This window comes from Topomyia yanbarensis, chromosome 3 (assembly GCF_030247195.1).
Source record: "Topomyia yanbarensis strain Yona2022 chromosome 3, ASM3024719v1, whole genome shotgun sequence".
NCBI lineage: Eukaryota > Metazoa > Arthropoda > Insecta > Diptera > Culicidae > Topomyia > Topomyia yanbarensis.
This window is the reverse complement of record NC_080672.1, coordinates 65,002,230-65,020,932: the sequence shown is the minus strand read 5'-3', so window position 1 is coordinate 65,020,932 and position 18,703 is coordinate 65,002,230. Positions and strand designations below refer to the sequence as shown.

General features: G+C 39.9%; 2 protein-coding genes across 2 annotated transcripts in view; one reads left to right on the top strand and one right to left on the bottom strand.

Moving 5' to 3' along the window:
* The first annotated feature begins 1,505 nt into the window (after positions 1-1,505).
* LOC131694089 (uncharacterized) lies at positions 1,506-2,211 on the top strand. The gene is made up of 3 exons (XM_058982466.1): positions 1,506-1,708; positions 1,777-1,927; positions 1,993-2,211. The coding sequence occupies exons 1-3, from the start codon at positions 1,557-1,559 to the stop codon at positions 2,209-2,211; spliced, it is 522 nt and encodes a 173-aa protein (XP_058838449.1). The 5' UTR covers positions 1,506-1,556.
* A 58-nt stretch (positions 2,212-2,269) lies between these two features.
* The window catches only part of LOC131694087 (cAMP-dependent protein kinase catalytic subunit PRKX), a 215,859-nt gene continuing 199,425 nt past the window's right edge, over positions 2,270-18,703 (bottom strand). The window contains exons 4-8 of the mRNA XM_058982463.1: positions 12,683-12,851; positions 4,238-4,593; positions 3,743-3,924; positions 3,614-3,691; positions 2,270-3,439 (exon numbers count right to left, since the gene is read on the bottom strand). Of these exons, the coding sequence (XP_058838446.1) occupies positions 3,314-3,439; positions 3,614-3,691; positions 3,743-3,924; positions 4,238-4,593; positions 12,683-12,851 (911 nt within the window). The 3' untranslated portion in view covers positions 2,270-3,313. The remainder of the gene's footprint in view (positions 3,440-3,613; positions 3,692-3,742; positions 3,925-4,237; positions 4,594-12,682; positions 12,852-18,703) is intronic.

Here is an 18,703-nt window from a genome sequence, read left to right as displayed (position 1 = left end):
TGGTTCCAGTTCGTATTCCGGCTCCAGTGACACAACCGATTCTAATTAGAATCGGCTGTGTCGCTGGAGCCGGAATGTGAACTGGAACCAGCCGGAATTCCAGCTCATTTCCGGCTGAGCTTAAATGGGTTGAGAAATCCAAAAAAATGTTTCAAAATCGTTCAACACACCCGCCCGGTCCAACCATTCGGAATTTGATTCGGAATCCTGAATGGAGTCAGTTTGGATTCCAAATCAAATCCCTCTAAGAACGGTTGGTTTCAAAATCGTCCAATGAAGGACGTTCCTTGGACCAATTTGGACAACGTCCAAATAACCGTTCAACAAACGTCCATCGTTGGACCCGTGTTGAACGATTTTGAAACAATTTTTTGGACGTCTCAGTGGGATGCAACAACTGATTCTGAGTCGGAATCGGTTGTAGCATTTGATTTGGAATCCATCCCTCTAAGAACGGTTGGTTTCAAAATCGTCCAATGATGGACGTTCGTTGGACCAATTTGGACGTACAAATAACCGTTCAACAAATGTCCATCGTTGGATCCGTGTTGAACGACTTTGAAACAAGTTTTTGCACGTCTCAGTGGGATAATGACTCCATTCGAAATCCGAACCGGTTCCGGAATGAGTTTATCTGCCCACCAAGACGTCCAAAAAATTATTACAAAACCGTTCAACACGAGTCCAACGATGGACGTTTGTTGAACGGTTATTTTAACGTTGTCCAAATTGGTCCAATGAACGTCCTTCATTGGACGATTTTGAAACCAACCGTTCTTAGAGGGTGGGGAGTTCCGAATCGGCTCTGAAATGGTTTGAAGGGTCCCAGTAAAGTTGAGCCGGAAATGAACCGGAATTCCGGCTGGTCCCAGCTAGTATTCCGACTCCACCCTCTAAGAACGGTTGGTTTCAAAATCGTCCAATGAAGGACGTTCATTGGACCAATTTGGACAACGTCCAAATAACCGTTCAACGAACGTCCATCGTTGGACCCGTGTTGAACGATTTTGAAACAATTTTTGGACGTCTCCGAACTCAAATTTTGTATAACTCTTAATGAGCGTGTAGCTGCGCATTCCCAGCAAAGTTCAGCTGGAAACGAACTTGAATTCTGGCTGGTTCTAGTTCGTTTTCCGGCTCCAGTGACACAACCTATTCTTACTAGAATCGGTTGTGTCACAGGAGCCGGAATGCGAACTGGAACCAGCCGGAATTCCGGTTCATTTCCGGCTGAGCTTAACTGGGTTGAGAAGCCCAAAAATTATTTCAAAATCGTTCAACACGGGTTCAACGATGGACGTCTGTTGAACGGTTATTTAGACGTCGTCCAACGTTGGTCCAACGAATGGCATTCATTGGACGATTTTGAAAACAACCGTTCGTAGAGGTTGAGTTCAGGATTCCAACCCGGTTCCGGAATGGGTTTGACTGAAACCGTTTCCGCTTTCATATTGGATTGAAATGACATTGAATAATAAAGAAAACATTGAAATATTGTATATTAAATTTCAGGAATTCGACGTTTCTTATTTCATCTTGAACCTGAAAACTACGAAATGAACCGTTGGTTACGTGGGTTAACAATTGGATGTTTCACCAGTTCTCGTAGCAGTAACAAATCCAGCCGATACACCGACTATTCCACCATCGAAGATTGCTACGAAAAGTTTAAATCCCCGGTGAAGACTATCGACAGAGGAAGATTTTCGTGAGTACCATTTTACTGTATATACCCAACGGTAGTATACCGTACTGTATTCATTAAATTCGATAAAGCCTTGCAGGTAAATTTCGGTTCGGAAACAAAAATACGCGCGGCTTGTTTCGATTTTCCGGAACAAAAATGGATCGCGAATGTACTGCCAAGCAGTTGCGGAATGAGCGTCAAGAACTAGAAAGCTGTTGGTTCAAGGAAACTGAATTGATGGTAAGCTCACTGGAAGTTTTTTTTTTCATTTTAAAATCCGCACTAAGAATGACCTTATTTTGAAGAAGCGTCGAGGAAGAGATTGCGCAATCGATCGACCGCGGATTTGTGTTTGCACCTGTGATCAGAAACGTCTGAGTGCTGACGGTTCGGGTCGAGGCAGTACTGGTTCTGAAGATCGTCCCAACAGTGGCACCTCTTGGGTATATCAGTCTGACGATGAAAACTACCGCCAATTGAGCAGTCAGTCGAATAGAAGAATAGAGAAAATGTTTGCACTGTAAGATTGCATTCAATTGTTCTAAATCGGGAATATTGTTCTTAAGATAGGAATTAAGGTCGTTTTATTGCATATATAACTTTATTTCAAACATCATTACTTAAGACACTATTGTTTGTTTCACACGTGATTTGTGTTATGTGGTACTATATTTTGCCATCATGGTAGGGAAAACTTGAACAAAAACACTATGAAAATTACCGTAAGAATAAAAGATGAGTATCTAGTCGTTAATAAAACAAAGTTACATGAAATGGTACAAACGTGTGTAACCGGCAAGTCTAAACATTGTTCGACCAAATGGAGGATACAGCTGATTTGTTGAGTGGGGTTGATTTCTTCTAGTGTCTTAACATGTTTTAGTTTTCAGGTAATAAAATCTAGAATTTATTTCAATACTAACACCTCTTTCGTTAAAAGGTCATTAAAGTACCTGTCCCATCTTTCTAATGTTTTGCCTTTTGAGTAGAATTGTACAATTTCAACACTTTCCTCTGATTAAGTTAGGCATAAAGTGCATTTAGCCTATCAATTACTTATTGTATATTGAATTACTAAACATATTTCATTTTGACTATCACAGTGAATGTGGTTTAAATAACTTATGGTAAAAAGCATTGTCGAGTCATTAAAAGTTCTAGGTTTGCTTTGCTGTTTTTCACCCGTTCTACTTCGACTACTTCCATCTACCCAAACATAGTCGAGCAGCTATACAATTACAGCCAAGCTTGTTTCTGTTCAAATAACACATTCCGTTTGGATGGTATTAGTCTCAATGTGAGTGAGGGGAGTAACTCATTGCTGGGAACTAATATTAAGTGACAATGCGATTCCCGCTGATTCTGTTGTGACTGGTAATAACTAGGATGTGTTACAATATTGCAGAAACTACGAGCAACACTTAGTTATGAATATTTTACTTAAATATTAAAGCTATTGGTATGCCCTTCTGGGGGTCGAGCGTAGCATGGCCTGCGGATAAACAGCATCTGTTTGCATCTAACTGCCAACTGGGTTTTTCTTTTTTCTACAATGTCCTAAGGTCCTACATTGACTTAACGGGGTTAGGTACAGACAGGTTTAGGAAAGTATGCCGAGTGTACGAGTTAAAAATCCTCAAACAACTGCATTTCCATCTTGTCCAACGATCGGGCTGATTTCCAATCTGTTTCGGGATAGTCGTCGAAATTTCCCGTGTCGCCTTCGTTAACGAACTTGGGTACTATCGGGGGCTAGACAGAAAAAAAATGAAGTGTTAAGGAAGCAGATGTGTATTTTTTTTATCTATTTTGATAAGAGAAGAAATCATTTTGAATTTAACCGATTGATTGCCAATCAGCAAAAAGGTACCGAATAAAGTCTTGGGGTTAATGGAAATTAAATAGTTATCTACATAGGTATATTACCTTCAGTTGTCTCTTTATCACGACATCCCAATCGAGATGTTTGAACCATCGATGTCGTTTAACATCCTCTGCACCATTCTACAAAAAATAACGGTTATATATATAGAATTGATTTTGACCACGAATTACCTTCATGTTGCCCAAACGTTTGGTCCTATCCTGTACCAGCAGCTTTTTTACCAAATCTTTTGCAGTCGGCTCGATATGCCGGGACCATTCAATCTTACCACTGAGGATTTTTTCGTAAATTCCAAACGGATTATCGTCGTAGAAGGGTGGATAGCCGACCAGCATCTCATGAATCAAAACACCTAAAACACACAAAATCATTAATTTAAACGTCAATGAACGTGTCCAACCACGTGGACCACCTATGTCATGTTTTTTTCGTTCCATTATTGTGTTTTCAAAATAAATCACTTTGAGCTCGTCTTTAGGATTAGTCTTTGTTGGCACACTTGCGGGTTACTGAACTGTCACCTAACTAAGACAGGAACTGATTAAGATTGCCAAGAGAGTGAAAGATGAGCAGCTCTCTGCAAACAATGTCCGCCAATGATTTACTACCATCGTTCAACCTGGTGACTTTTACAGTAACTCGTAAATTGTTTGAATGATACCCACCTAATGCCCACCAGTCGACCGCTTTGTTGTGTCCCTTGGATTGGATGATTTCGGGCGCCAAGTACTCCGGTGTTCCGCAAAGGGTCCATGTGCGGTCCTTCAGCTTCTTCGCAAACCCGAAGTCGGTGATTTTGAGGTGCCCATCGCGATCTAGCAGCAGGTTTTCCGGCTTGAGGTCACGATACACGACCGAAAGTGTGTGTAGGTACTCCAGCGCCAGAACGATTTCACACGCGTAGAAGTTGGCCGTTGCATTGTCGAACCGGCCGGCGTTCCGGAGGTAGGAGAATAGTTCACCGCCGCTGACGTATTCGAACAGCATGTACAGGCAGCAGTCGTCCTTGGTACTCCATCGCCTGGAACGGAATCGGAATTGAATTTTGTATTTTTAGGCTGATATAACAGTTATTTCTTGCGGATATCAGAATTTATTTTATGCATATTTCCACCAACAAAAAAACTTTTCGAAGAGAAGTGTGATCATTTTAAGCTGAGGTAAATGATAACGACATACCTACATATGGAGAATACTTTGAGTTGGATACATTTTTCAGATTAGTTATATCTTATCGCATCAGACCAGAATACCAAAATTAGTGTACTGGAAAGTAAATCCCGGATAATGGTCGCGTGGTCTTACGGCGATGAGCTGTTCGTTATAATCGTTATAGGGTAACCAACCAATTTTGGACCCCTAGAGGAAGTGAAATTACGAGAAGCTCAAAAAATATTTGCTTGCCTATGTTTTTTAATGCAATACATGCACGAGTCTGTTCCAAAATTACTGTTCTTGAAAGAAAACTGTCAATGGATGTTTTATACATTGACATGCACTCGAAAATGACATTTCTTCACAGCATGAATTTTTCACATTTCGGACCTTTCCACACTAATTTGGACAGTGTTCCAAGCCTATTTTGGACACACTGAATGTGACTGAATATATTTTGAAAACAGTGAAGTTTTTTCTACTAAACTGACCTACTGACTCGTTCTCTTTGCAGTATATTTAATGCATGAAAGAAGAACATAAGCAAATCAGTGACTGGCAATCAAAAATAGTACATTAATCTTTATATGGAAGGCTGACTGCATGAAGTATTTTGAAGTAGAATACTTCTAACGTTTCAATATAGGGTCCCGTTTCTAAATTTTCTGCCGGAATTTTACCCGATTTTTTAAACGTGAATATCTGCCGTTGTACTGAATGAAAAAATAAGATTATTACGCTATCTAATTGGAAATATGTACAACAATTTTGTATCCAATTCGGTAGTACGTACAATTACTAATAATAGCGGAAATAATGGATTTTATTAAAGTAAAAATTATCTGATCCATGATTGGTCGGTACAATTCGCTCGAAAAGTTAGCGTTGTTGAGACTGCATCTTTTTAGCGGCCCTTACACGTTCAATATTTTTGTCAATACCAGTATTGACGATATTGTTACAATATTTCAATCCCATTTGCAATCCACATCGTCAATAAAACTTTTTTCCATTACACGTGCAATACTTTTGTCAATACTGTCTAGTATTGACAAAAATATTGAACGTGTAAGGCCCGCTTTTCATCGAATGAACTGCGACGCGTATAAAAAGGGAACACAAGAAAAATTCGTTAGTTTGTGTTCTGACGTTGTAAGCGTAGCAGCTGCTGCGTTTCATGTCAGCTCACATTCTTTGATGGTAGGTAATAGATACCATGACTGCCACCAGGCGCTGATAGCATTTCATTCTAATCATGAAATGACGTGCCAGTTTCAAGCATACACGGAAGATACAATGATGACATACCACAGAAAAAGCAGAAAGCTCTTTTTTCAGAGCTAAATAAATGGATTGGCGATAGGGTGGTTTAGTGCGAGAACCGCTCTCTATTGTTCTTTAGCTTATATGTGGCGTCAGGTGCGTGTACGGATAAATTCACCACGGCACGCGTTCCAGAGTGCACCTTGCTGAATTTATTTGTGTGTTTCCTCTGGCAAGCCGTAGTGCGTACTGGTTGTTTCGTTGTGTAAAGGAGATGGTGTTGGATTATTGGATGCTGATATTATAATTTTTTGTTGATGATTTGATACGAGCTACTTCGGAAAGTTTATTTACGAGTTTATAGAGCATTTTAGACCACCAGGGGAAACTTGAAATACTCGGTCCTCGGAGCAAACGGAGAAAAAGTTTTACGTATCATCATGCTATCAACACATTTTCCATAAAACAGATTAATTGTATCCACATTAAGCCCGGCTTATTTTATGTGCGGCTAAATGACGCAATGTGCATTTTACTTATTTTGTTTGCGAATATCGCGGTTACACAAGTGAAAAGCTCCATTATTGTGAAAACTCCACTCTAAGATACCTGCTTGGTTAAGGTTCGAGCATATTATTATTTATGAAAACATGGGGTAAAACGCGCCTCCTAAGGAAATATGATCATAGTATAGCTATAGAACATTAATTGGGAGAATTTAATAAATATTCAACCAACATTTCCTCCTGTAATCGCAATCATAACGCTTTGAAAAATGTTCAAAATTTTAATAATTCACAACAACAACCGGACAAAAAGCTCGTTGGACTAACACGTATTTTTGTTTTTGTCGAGATTTCACAAAAGTGTAGCTTTAAATCGTCTTAGGTTATGCAATTATTAGGTTTTCAAAACAATTTTTTTTTGTAGATTAGAAAGATGGGTAGGTAATGTCAACGACATTACCGAAATGAAGTAGCTTTAATAGTAGAAGTGTTAAGTTGTTAATACGAATGCTGCAATTTTTACTAATTTCTGAAAGGTTTTATTAAAATAAGTTATTTCGGCATTTCTAATGGAAATAGCGATGTAACGGTACAAGCACAGAGAACAGACATCCATGATCGAACAAAAATATTTAAAAAAACGTGTGTAAACATTTGAATTAATATACGATAAACACTAGCGCCGCCACACCAACCTATCCCAACTATCCGTCAAATCCATTCCGGAACCGGTTCGAAATCCTGAATGGATTCAGTATGGAATCTTGCTCAAAGAAAACAACCGATTCGGACTCTATCGGTTCATGCATTTGAGCTCCAAATAACCATTCAACGAACGTCCATCGTTGGACCCGTGTTGAACGATTTTGAAACAATTTTTTGGACGTCTCAGTGGGTGGGTAGAGGAATAACCGCTGTCAATTCTGTTGAACTCAGCCACAAAAAAACATGACGACAGTAGCGCACCTGGTTTGGATGGGATATCCACCTACGAAACCGTTAGAGATTTTACACAAGTTGAATGCTGAAGATGGGCGTCTGTGCTCTGTGGTACAAGTATATACGATTCTCTACTGTTGCCCAATGAATCGATTCACTCTCATTTAATGCTCTTTTCAGGGTTACCGTATGAGGATAAATATGTTGGAATATTTTAGGTTTCGATGTACGTGTACCGATATTTTGGTATTTCCATTAGAAATAACGAAATGGCTGGTTTTAATATAACCTATCAGAATATAGTCAAAATTGTAGCATTCGCATTAACAGCCAAAAGTGTATTCTACTTCACTCCGGTTATGTCTCAGACATTACCCACCCATCTTTTTATCTTGTCCCTTTCCTTTTGTTAGTAATTTACTGGGATGAGCAGGGATGTTATGCACCTCAGAGCAAATAAAGAGAAGAATAACAAACGCTCTTTGCACTTTTCATGCGAACCACCGCTCTTCTCTTTCACAATAAACCTCTTCACTCCGATGCGTGTTGCTCCCACACGTGTATTCTACTCCATGGCTGCACGCCACAAAGAGTAGAAATAAAGAGGCTCTTTAGTGTGTATCTTGGTCCCACGCGCACGTAAGTAGAGAAGGCAACCAAAAAACATTTTTAAAACGTTCTTCCGATCAAACTTTATCTGAATTGTAGTTTGATTCGCCTTCTTACCTGCTTTCCAGTGAGGGGAGGCACAATAAAGAGGCTCTTCAAGGTGACTCTTTGAACGAAATTGTGCAGCTCTTGGTGCACAGATTTTACTCTTTTTCGTTTTCAAGTTTCTCTTTGTGCAGTCGTTCTGCGCATCGCAGTGTTTTTGTGCTGCTCTATTTTTAATCGGTGTATTTCGCTCTTTGTGGCTAATTGTGTGAGCAAATAACAAGCATGGGACGAGGATATTTTATGGTGCGAACGTCTATTGGCATTTTCGTTTTGGACAGTGCACTACACCGGTGTAGTCGGTTCTACACTCATTCAAACTTGGGTGTGATCAGTCTATCTCTTTTTTTGCACTACACCGGTGTAGCACCAAGAAAAAACGAAAACGCTATATGTGTCGTCATAAAGACTCCAGTTTCATGTATTTTGCCGCAAGATGTTCAAAATATGGAAAAGCATACCCTATCATATAACGTAAGCAGAAACGGCATAAACTACCCAATTCTCCGGTTGGCTTTACCGGGTATAATCAACAATTAGCCCGTGCACGCTTAAACGACATAATGTCGTTTTCGATTGAGAACGTATAGATACTAACCCGGGTTAGTTGCTTCAAACAAACGTTTCTAATGGAACTGAGTTGGGTTCTCGCAAAACAGCTGTGGTTTGAGCGCTCCCGAAATATTTTTCAGGTTGGAACCCAACTCGGTTTTCAGTTCAGTTCAGTTCAGTTCAGTAGCGGTTCGGAACTGGCTTCAAACAAACGGTTTGACAGCAGTTAGGTCCGAAACTGAGTTAGTTTCTGCCTCAAGCAAAAACGACATTACAAAGTCAACTGATGAGTCGACATGAAATAAAGCAATATTTGTAAACACGACTCACAGTGAAAGTATTAGGTGGTGCACGCTGACGAAGTCGACTAACAAGACGACATATCTGGATAAACATGCGAAAAGGGCATATCGCAAATGAGTGCCTCTCTGTTTACTTTCTCTTTCAATTATTACGGCGTCATCATAAAACTTTCCAACATTGTTTCAATAAATGTCGAAAGATTCTGATGTCCTCTAGCCAGAGATGCCAGGTACTTTTTTCAAATGTCTGCAATAATAATTTTAAAAGTCTGGGAAGTACAAAAAATGAGCGGCAAGCTAGTGTAACCAAAAGCCTTTATATTCAAAAATCTGCAAATATCTGCAACCAAACTAAAAAATCTGCAAATATCTGCAACCAAACGGAAAAATCTGCAAATATCTGCGTCATCGAAAAAATCTGCAGCTTAAATTAAAAGTCTGCGAATTTGCAGACTTGTCTGCAAATCTGGCATCTCTGCCTCTAGCATAATATGCCAAGAGCACAGAGAACAGACGTCCATCTTCAGCATTCAACTTGTGTAAAATCTCTAACCACAGAGAACAGACATCCATGATCGAATAAAAATATTTAAAAAACGTGTGTAAACGTTTGAATTAATATACTAAAAACACTAGCGCCGCCACACCAACCTATCCCAACTATCCGTCAAATCGATTCCGGAACCGGTTCGAAATCCTGGATGGATTCTGCATGGAATCTAGCTCAAAGAAAACAACCGATTCCGACTCTATCGGTTGACGCATTTGAGCTGGAATTCATGCTGGAAGTCCGAATCGGTTCCGGACTAGTTTGACTGGGTAGAGGAATAACCGCTCTAACTCTATCGGTTGACGCATTTGAGCTGGAATTCATGCTGGAAGTCCGAATCGGTTCCGGACTAGTTTGACTGGGTAGAGGAATAACCGCTGTCAATTCTGTCGCACTCAGCCACAAAAAAACATGACGACAGTAGCGCACCTGGTTTAGATATCCAAACTACCTTCGAAACCGTTAGAGATTTTACAGAAGTTGAATGCTGAAGATGGACGTCTGTTCTCTGTGCTCTAACGGTTTCGAAGGTAGTTTGGATATCTAAACCAAGTGCGCTACTGTCGTCATGTTTTTTTTTGTGGCTGAGTGCGACAGAATTGACAGCGGTTATTCCTCTACCCAGTCAAACTAGTCCGGAACCGATTCGGACTTCCAGCATGAATTCCAGCTCAAATGCGTCAACCGATAGAGTCGGAATCGGTTGTTTTCATTGAGCTAGATTCCATGCTGAATCCATCCAGGATTTTGAACCGGTTCCGGAATGGATTGGACGGATAGTTGGGATAGGTTGGTGTGGCGGCGCTAGTATTTTTCGTATATTAATTCAAATGTTGACACACGTTTTTTAAATATTTTTGTTCGATCATGGTTGTCTGTTCTCTGTGCTAAGAGTTAAGGAGGAAACGTAAAAGAAGCCTAGTTATTGACGGAAGAGAAAGTAAACACAGAGAGGCTCTCATTCGCGATATGCCCTTTTCACATGTTTATCCAGGTATATTGACTTTTACTGTGAGCCGAGTTTACAAACATTGCGTCATAGCTTAATGGCAATGTTGGTAAACACGGCTCATAGTAAACTTCATTTTATGTCGACTTCGTCAGCTTCCCAGTTAAACTTATTCCGGAGCCAGTTCGGATTTCTGATTGGAGTCAGTATGGATTCCAAATCAAATGAAACAACCGATTCTGAGTCGGAATCGGTTGTTGCATTTGATTTGGAATCCATACTGACTCCATTCAGGATTCCGAATCAAATTCCGAATGGTTTGACCGGGTTGCACAGCCTTATCCCCGGTCAAACCATTCGGAATTTGATTCGGAATCCTGAATGGAGTCAGTATGGATTCCAAAAACCGATTCTGAGTCGGAATCGGTTGTTGCATTTGATGTGGAATCCATCCCGGTCAAACCATTCGGAATTTGATTCGGAATCCTGAATGGAGTCAGTATGGATTCCAAATCAAATGAAACAACCGATTCTGAGTCGGAATCGGTTGTTGCATTTGATTTGGAATCCATAATGACTCCATTCAGAAATCCGAACCGGTTCCGGAATGAGTTTAACTGGGATAATGACTCCCCTCTAAGAACGGTTGGTTTCAAAATCGTCCAATGAAGGACGTTCGTTGGACCAATTTGGACATCGTCCAAATAACCGTTCAACGAACGTCCATCGTTGGACCCGTGTTGAACGATTTTGAAACAATTTTTTGGACTTCTCAGTGGGTCCATTTAGAAATCCGAACCGGTTCCGGAATGAGTTTAACTGGGACCCAGTTAAACTCATTCCGGAACCGGTTGGGATTCCTGAATGGAGTCAGTACGGTTTCCAACTCAAGTGCAACCACCGATTTCGACTCAATCGGTTTCAGAATCGGTTGTTGCATTTGAGCTGGAACCCACTGAGACGTCCAAAAAATTGTTTCAAAATCGTTCAACGCGGGTCCAACGATGGACGTTTGTTGAACGGTTATTTGGACGTTGTCCAAATTGGTCCAACGACCTTCCTTCATTGGACTACTTCGAAACCAACCGTTATTAGAGGGAATCCATACTGGTTACATTCAGGATTCCGAATCAAATTCCGAATGGTTTGACCGGGTATAAGCCTGTGCACGCGGACGAAGTCGACTGATAACTCGACATAAAATGAAGTTTACTATGAGCCGTGTTTACCAACATTGCCATTAAGGGGTTACATACCTTTTTATTGCTAAAAAACTGAATTTTTTTTATTTTTTTATCTGAAAATACAACTCCTTGAGAATATTTTCCCAAATTTGTATAGAAATCCGAGAAATAGATCGAAAGTTACAGCGCTTCCAAGCGCGCTTCGTCTATCAAGAGCAATGGGAAATTTTAAACTCGATTATCTCGAAAATTTCGAGACATTTAATATCGTTTTTCCAAAAATGGTTATTCCGTGATCACGACTGCCGAAAAACCACTCAACCGATATTCTTAACTTTTTTCAATTGATCGTAATTATTTTTCCCGTACCTTTTTTTAGGAAAAATGTTCCCGAATGCAGGAAAAAATTATTATTTATTCAATTAATCGTTAAGGTACGAGGAATACTCATATACTAATGGATTTTTTTAGTTTTAGGATTTTAGTTGATCTATTGGTTTTCTAATGGTTAATATTACATGCTAAATAAATTTTCAACATAATTCGGCTTCATCAAAAGCTGACAGCGTTTGCACCCGAGATGTACAGGTGCCTACATTTTTTTTTTCTATGTGTGCGTCGACAGTCACTTTTTTCGAGCAAACAAGAAGAAATGAAGGAGAAAACAAAAGCACGTGGTTCCTTACTTCATTCTGATTGGTTAGTGATGTAAACATTTTTGCGCTTTTGCGATCCCGGACGCCATACTTATTTTCACCGCGTGCTTACAAGCTTCGTTTCGATTGGTCAGTTTGTTGATTATGTGCTTCGCGGTCCTGGGGCGCCATGATTAATTTCACTAGCAACAAACCGACATACTCAAACATGGTAATTGTGAACACCTATACTATAATGCATCTCGGTTTGCACCTGCACCTTCATCAACCTATGTACATTTTAACGGAGACGCACGGTTTTACAACCCACCAAAATATTTTTATCAGTTATGATACTCACATATTGACGATGAAGGGATGATCGATTTCCTGCAGGATGTTCTTCTCGTTCTTGACATGCTCGATCTGCTTCAACCGTATGACATCGGCCATGGCAAGGATTTTCATCGCCCAGTATTTGTCCGTGAACCGGTCCCGACAAAGACAAACTCGTCCGAAGGTGCCCGTACCTGGAAATAAACGACAAGAGAGGGAGGAAAAAACACCTTTCAGAACAAATGACGTCTTCATATTCATGATTGCTATCGTAAACACGAATGGCGGGCAATTTATTGTATTCACACCACCCTACCCAACAAGCAGCGCGTACCCAGCAACCATAGCCAGACGAGCTGGTTGTCATTTAATTGAGTGCGAATCAATTTACCAGCGGTATCAATTTTTGAAATTGATTAGGGACCGGTCGGACCATCTTCTCGACCTGGAGCACGCTATTCACATTGGGACAGGTTCGATTGAGCGGTGGAGTGGGGTTTATCTATTTCAGAATATTCAAGCGCGGGTGGCAATGTCACGGAACAGAATATGAACCCAGGTCGGTCAGGTACTTGCTTAACTGCAGTATTGATACCGAACGAATACCAAGGAAAGCCAATGTCAACCATGTACTTTGTCTTCTTACGAGAAGGGTGGGAGTTTCCGGGATGACTTTTTCAGACTGGTCAGCACGTGGTGACATTCCTAAAAAGGGTAATACATCTAAGTCGACACTGTAGATGATGCTGGGATAATGATTTGATATCGTTTCTCGTTGAATTTAAAAAATACCAAATAAACTTTAACACAAGAATAGCAAGATTGAATGGAATAAAATTTGCCGGTATCCCTTCAGAATTTATCCACTCAATAAACAGCTCGTTATTCATAGCCCAATGAGAACGAACAGCACGTGTTAAACTAGGCACGGTGGGCAGATTTTGATTGCGCGAAAGTAATCAATCTTAATTCGAAGACAATTGGACGATGTTTTGTTCGATTAATTGACGACGATAAGAACACGACCTCGCGTGACGTGGTTTGCTACTCGAACAATGTTCAGAGAGGAAGAAAGTCCCTGTGAGTAGTTGCACAATAAAGACCAATCAAGTAGAAAGGTTCAACTTTCGACTTGCTCGGTGAGACGTGCCACGGAGTCATCAGCAACGCGAATAGGTTAACTAATAGTGGTGCAGGTTCTAATAAACTATAGCAAACTTATAGCTGGAAAGAATGACATGGCAGGTTGTTATTCAGATGTTGCATTGTTCGCGTAGGTACCGGAATGGAACTAATGGAACTTCATCAATGTCCATTTAGTCAATCAAATCAATTGATGTGTAATGATCCATTCAAAACAGTAAACAAATTTTCCGACGGTGCATCGCGAATATTTTTTTAAAAATCCTTATTGCGACTTTACAGTACAGGCATGCGCCACCAGATCGCTTACGCACCCATTATTGAATTTGCATCAATGCGAGTGTGAAAACGTTTGGGTATTTATTTTTATTTCAATAGCATTTAAGTGTTACCCATATAGCAACAACTCGACGAAATGCTAGATTATATCTCAAGATAGACAAAATGTTGCGTCGGTGCTTGCTTGCTGCGTTTCCATTCATTATCGTTTGATAATGCGACAAAATCTGCAACAGCTATGTTGGTTCATGCGAGGTCGCGGCAACGCAAGCTTTTTACGCCGTCAATTCTTTGTTCGAAACCCGCGTGTGGCGACGTTTGGCGTGGAATTACTTAGTTACAAATGGCGGGCTATTTTTTCTCGGGGGCATGTTGTTAGGAACTAAAAGTAGTATTTAAAGTTTTTTGAACATCTTTTTATTTCATTTTCAAAAATCACGAACAATCTCAATCGGACGACTAGGTCGCTCGTAATATTTTTTTTAATTGCAAAGGCCTAACATTTCAAATGTCAATATTATCACAGAGCACAGACGTCCATCTTCAGCATTCAACTTATGTAAAAATCCTTAACGTATTTGAAGGTAGCTGGGATATCTCCAGCAGACGCACTACTGTCGTCATGTTTTTTAGTGGCTGAGTTCGACTGAATTGACAGCGGTTATATCTCTACCCAGTCAACCATTCCGGAACCGGTTCGAACGTCTGAGTGGATTCAGTATGAATTCCAGCTCAAATTCAACCGATTGAGTCGGAATTGGTTGTTTCCTTGTAGCCACAATCCATACTGAATCCATCCAGGATTTCGAACCGGTTCCAAAATGGATTTGACGGATAATTGGGATAAGTTGATGTAGCGGCGCTAGTGTTTAATCGTATATTAATTCAAATGTTTACATATATTTTATTAATATATTTGTTCGATCATGGATGTCTGTTCTCTGTGACATAAGCTTTAATGGGGTGGTGGTCTGGAATACATCACCTAGTCTACCCTGCGCACACCAGTACTCGTCAAAGTCGTTGACCTGGTCCCATCAATTAGCTTCCACGAATGGTACCCTGACGAAACACATGCAAAATAATAAAATTATCACAATCAATCTCCAACCGCGCATGATTCACAACACTCCAATCGGTATATTTAGGTAGTGGCTGACGAGATATCTTATACAAGTGGGAAAATAATTGAATCAAGTTCCATCCGAACCAGCTCTGTTTGCCGAAAAGAAAAGTTGCCGGAATTGAAACTCAACTCATGCTGATTGATGCTCCGCGAGACGTGTATCGATAGCACTCATCGGTTGCTAAAGAGGCTAGCACTACAACCTTCTTGAAGCACTAATTGAATAACCAAGTCGGTGATCTCTGCGTACAACTGGCAGTGAGTGATGATCAAGATGGGAGAAAGGTGGGAACTTTTGACACTTTTGAGTGTATTAGTTTAATACTTGCAAAATTAAGCATGGCGGCCGGGGCCCCTGAAGTGAACGAACGAGCATCCTGATTCTTTAACGCACGATGAAAAGTGAGAAAGGCCGAGCTTCACCTCGGATCTGCCTATTAGAAAACTTAGGGACACTTTTTACTTCGAAAAAAACCGATTAAATTAACTATGACCGAACCGAAAGAAAACTTATGGCAACAGAAAGGCCCACTACGTCATTTGTTTGTGCTTTTCTTCTTCATATTCTCTTGTTTTTTCGGCTTCATCAAAGAAAAATGACACACACAGAAAGAAATGTGCACACCTGTAACCGTCTTGAGTGATGATGATACAGATACATTCGGCTTCGATGGAACTCTGTCGGTCTGCTGAGCCCGGTCAATCGTTGTGGTAAATAAAACACGCAGTTTTCAACCTTGCTACATGAGACCCGCCTGTATGCCAATTGGTCTGCCGCGCGCCGGGAGATATTGACCACATGATACCGGAATGAGTTTGGATATTTTTCTCAACCTGAAAGGCAGGTACATATAAGATTTCTCACCACAAATTGGGAGCACGTGACTCATGTGGAGCGAAACGATTGTTTTTTCCGAGAATATCACGTTTACTTTCGCACAACTCGCGTTTCGTTTGATCGTTTGATTTGATGGCACTCCGGGAATAAATGATCCAAGGCGCCGGAGAAGGGAGGAATTATGTTGAGGTTGAAAAAAATATGATGGGACGATTGCGTAATGCATTTATTTTTTTATTTTTTTCATTTATTCTGTTTTCAGTTCGATTATTTGGCTCAACGTTGCAAATCTCTTTGTTTTACAATTCAAATTTTTTTCATACTACGGTAATACAGTTTTAAATCATAATATTATCATTAAAATGAATAATTTTTAAGCTATATTAAAACTACTAACACTACTCATACAGAATAATGGAAATTAATGGGGGACATTTTCCAAGACAGTGTGGCCTTTTTAACAGATAAGATTATTGGATTTAGCAATAAAAACTACTATATCGATTTTGTTGGCTATTTTCGCCAAATTTAAGACTAAGAGAAATGAAAGCAGTGAAATTGAAAAACGGATAGCTATTCTAGAGTGAATCAGTTATAAACTTAAAACGGAAAACTAGGACTAGGCAGGCTTAACAAGTATAAACTTTTTCATTTTAACAGTAACTCGTCAGTGTATTTAGCACTGGTAGGAAAATTACCAAATTGACTAACATTAACCGTTGAGTGTTTCGTATTGGCAAAGAAAAATGCGTACCACTGTTCTGTTCCGTTCACATTAAGCTTTTTGGTCACACATTTTTCGCGTTAGTGAAGTTTTGTTGATTTAAATGGGTGTAGGTTCACTTCTTCGGCTAACCGCAAAGAACCCAAGAGCACCAGCCACTCGCGCTGTACTGGATAAACCGAACGTGCATTGCTCTCCGCTACAACGAAAAAGACGAGTGAAAGTAACTGCAGCGTCTTCGGGCATTCTTTGCGGGTTATTCATCTCAAGGAGGTTCCAACAAAGAAGTAAATCTCTCCTCACTGATCAACGGTTAAGAGTCGCTGTAGCAAAACACCAGAAGAATTCGTTTGAAACTAATAAATTCAGTACCGTAAAAGTTTAAAATGTGTCGTCTCACCAGACCCGGAGAAATTGACATGAAACCCGGAGGCCTGGACATCGCTACCAAAAATCGGAAACTCCGGGTCAAACCCGGCGGGGTGGCAATCTTACTCGCACTGGAAACAAATGGATTTTTGCGGCGAACTTTTAAATGAGAAAAATTGAAATTCGACCAAATTGGCATTTACGTCGCCTTCCTGTGAAAGCGAAGAAAGGAAGGTTTCGACATTTTTAACAATATTTGTCAAAGACGACGAATTTCTAGGACGCAAGCTCAACAAGCTAATAATTTTGTCTTGCTAGATTGTATTTCTGTCCCAGTGTGGGATGGGTAAATGACCCAAATAAAATATTTGAAGCGCTTGAAATGTCCCAAAATTCGACACAAATCACCTCACACTTGTTGCTACATACTCATCCCGCCCGTATGACAGACAAGAAACACAATGTTTAATCCGAGCAAATGAACCAGCGCTATGCCCAAAATTTGAATGAAAGATCTGTTCTCGCAGTAGATACAAAATATTAGATTAAGATAATCGATGGCGTTGGTAGTAGGAACATGATACATTTGATTGCCACATCTATCTGTCTAGCTTTTCTATGAAAAGAATGTTTGCTCCATTTTGGTTTCCTGATATTCTCAGCGACGATTAATTTGACTTTTTTGGCTAGCTAAAAAAACAAAAACCGCCGATAACTTGACAAATATACATAATGCTGGATATGTGCTAGCATGATCCAAAGTCGAAAACAATATGAATACCAGCGACAATCCAATTCTAGTGTTCTGTATAGTAGATACAGAACACTAGATTAAGATTGTCGCTGGCATCAGTCTAAACTTGTACTGAATTTTGATAAATTTTTCATTTCATTGTGCGGTATATACAAACTTTTTCATTTCATAACAATAACAGTCGAAAATCACCGAGAAAATTCGTTATATTGAATATATTGATTTCACACATAATTTTTTGTAATTTGTAGTAGCACATAAAAATTACCTGTCGCGCATAGATATCATGTGAAAATTAATGAAATTATAATAGTATGCCATATAGAAATTTGTTTCATAGCAGATATCGCATCATTTTTGAGTTTTTCCTCTCGGTTATTCTGCTGCAAATTTTGTGCATTGGACGTTTTCAGTCTTGAATGTATAAAAATCACAGCAGAATAAACGAGACTGAAATGAAAAATAGGCAAACTCTGCATTTTACTAATTTGAAGTTCAACTAAACGGTTTGTGGTTACAAACAGGTTATATTTTTCTTCGTGTACCAAAAGTGCGGACCAAAGACTTATACTAGAGAGACTTTCGATACTTCGACAGATATATACCGGAAGCAAAACAAACATGTTCCGAGGCGAAAACAATGGCAACACCAGCGACAATCCTAATCTAGTGTTCTGTATTTACTATTACACCCAGAGCATGTCACACCAACCGGGAATAAATAACCACCTAAGACGTTTCCCTCTACAAAAAGTAACCACGAGCTGAATGGCTGTTGATTTACGACTTGTGTACTCGTCTACTACGTTGATT

What these genes read in the sequence shown, in the direction of transcription:
- LOC131694089 (XM_058982466.1), top strand. Translation starts at nt 1,557, where the DNA reads ATGAACCGTTGGTTACGTGGGTTAACAATTGGATGTTTCACCAGTTCT. An exon ending in ATCGACAGAGGAAGATTTTC is followed by an intron (nt 1,709 to 1,776) that starts GTGAGTACCATT and finishes AATTCGATAAAG; the next exon opens with CCTTGCAGGTAAATTTCGGT. An exon ending in TCAAGGAAACTGAATTGATG is followed by an intron (nt 1,928 to 1,992) that starts GTAAGCTCACTG and finishes CTTATTTTGAAG; the next exon opens with AAGCGTCGAGGAAGAGATTG.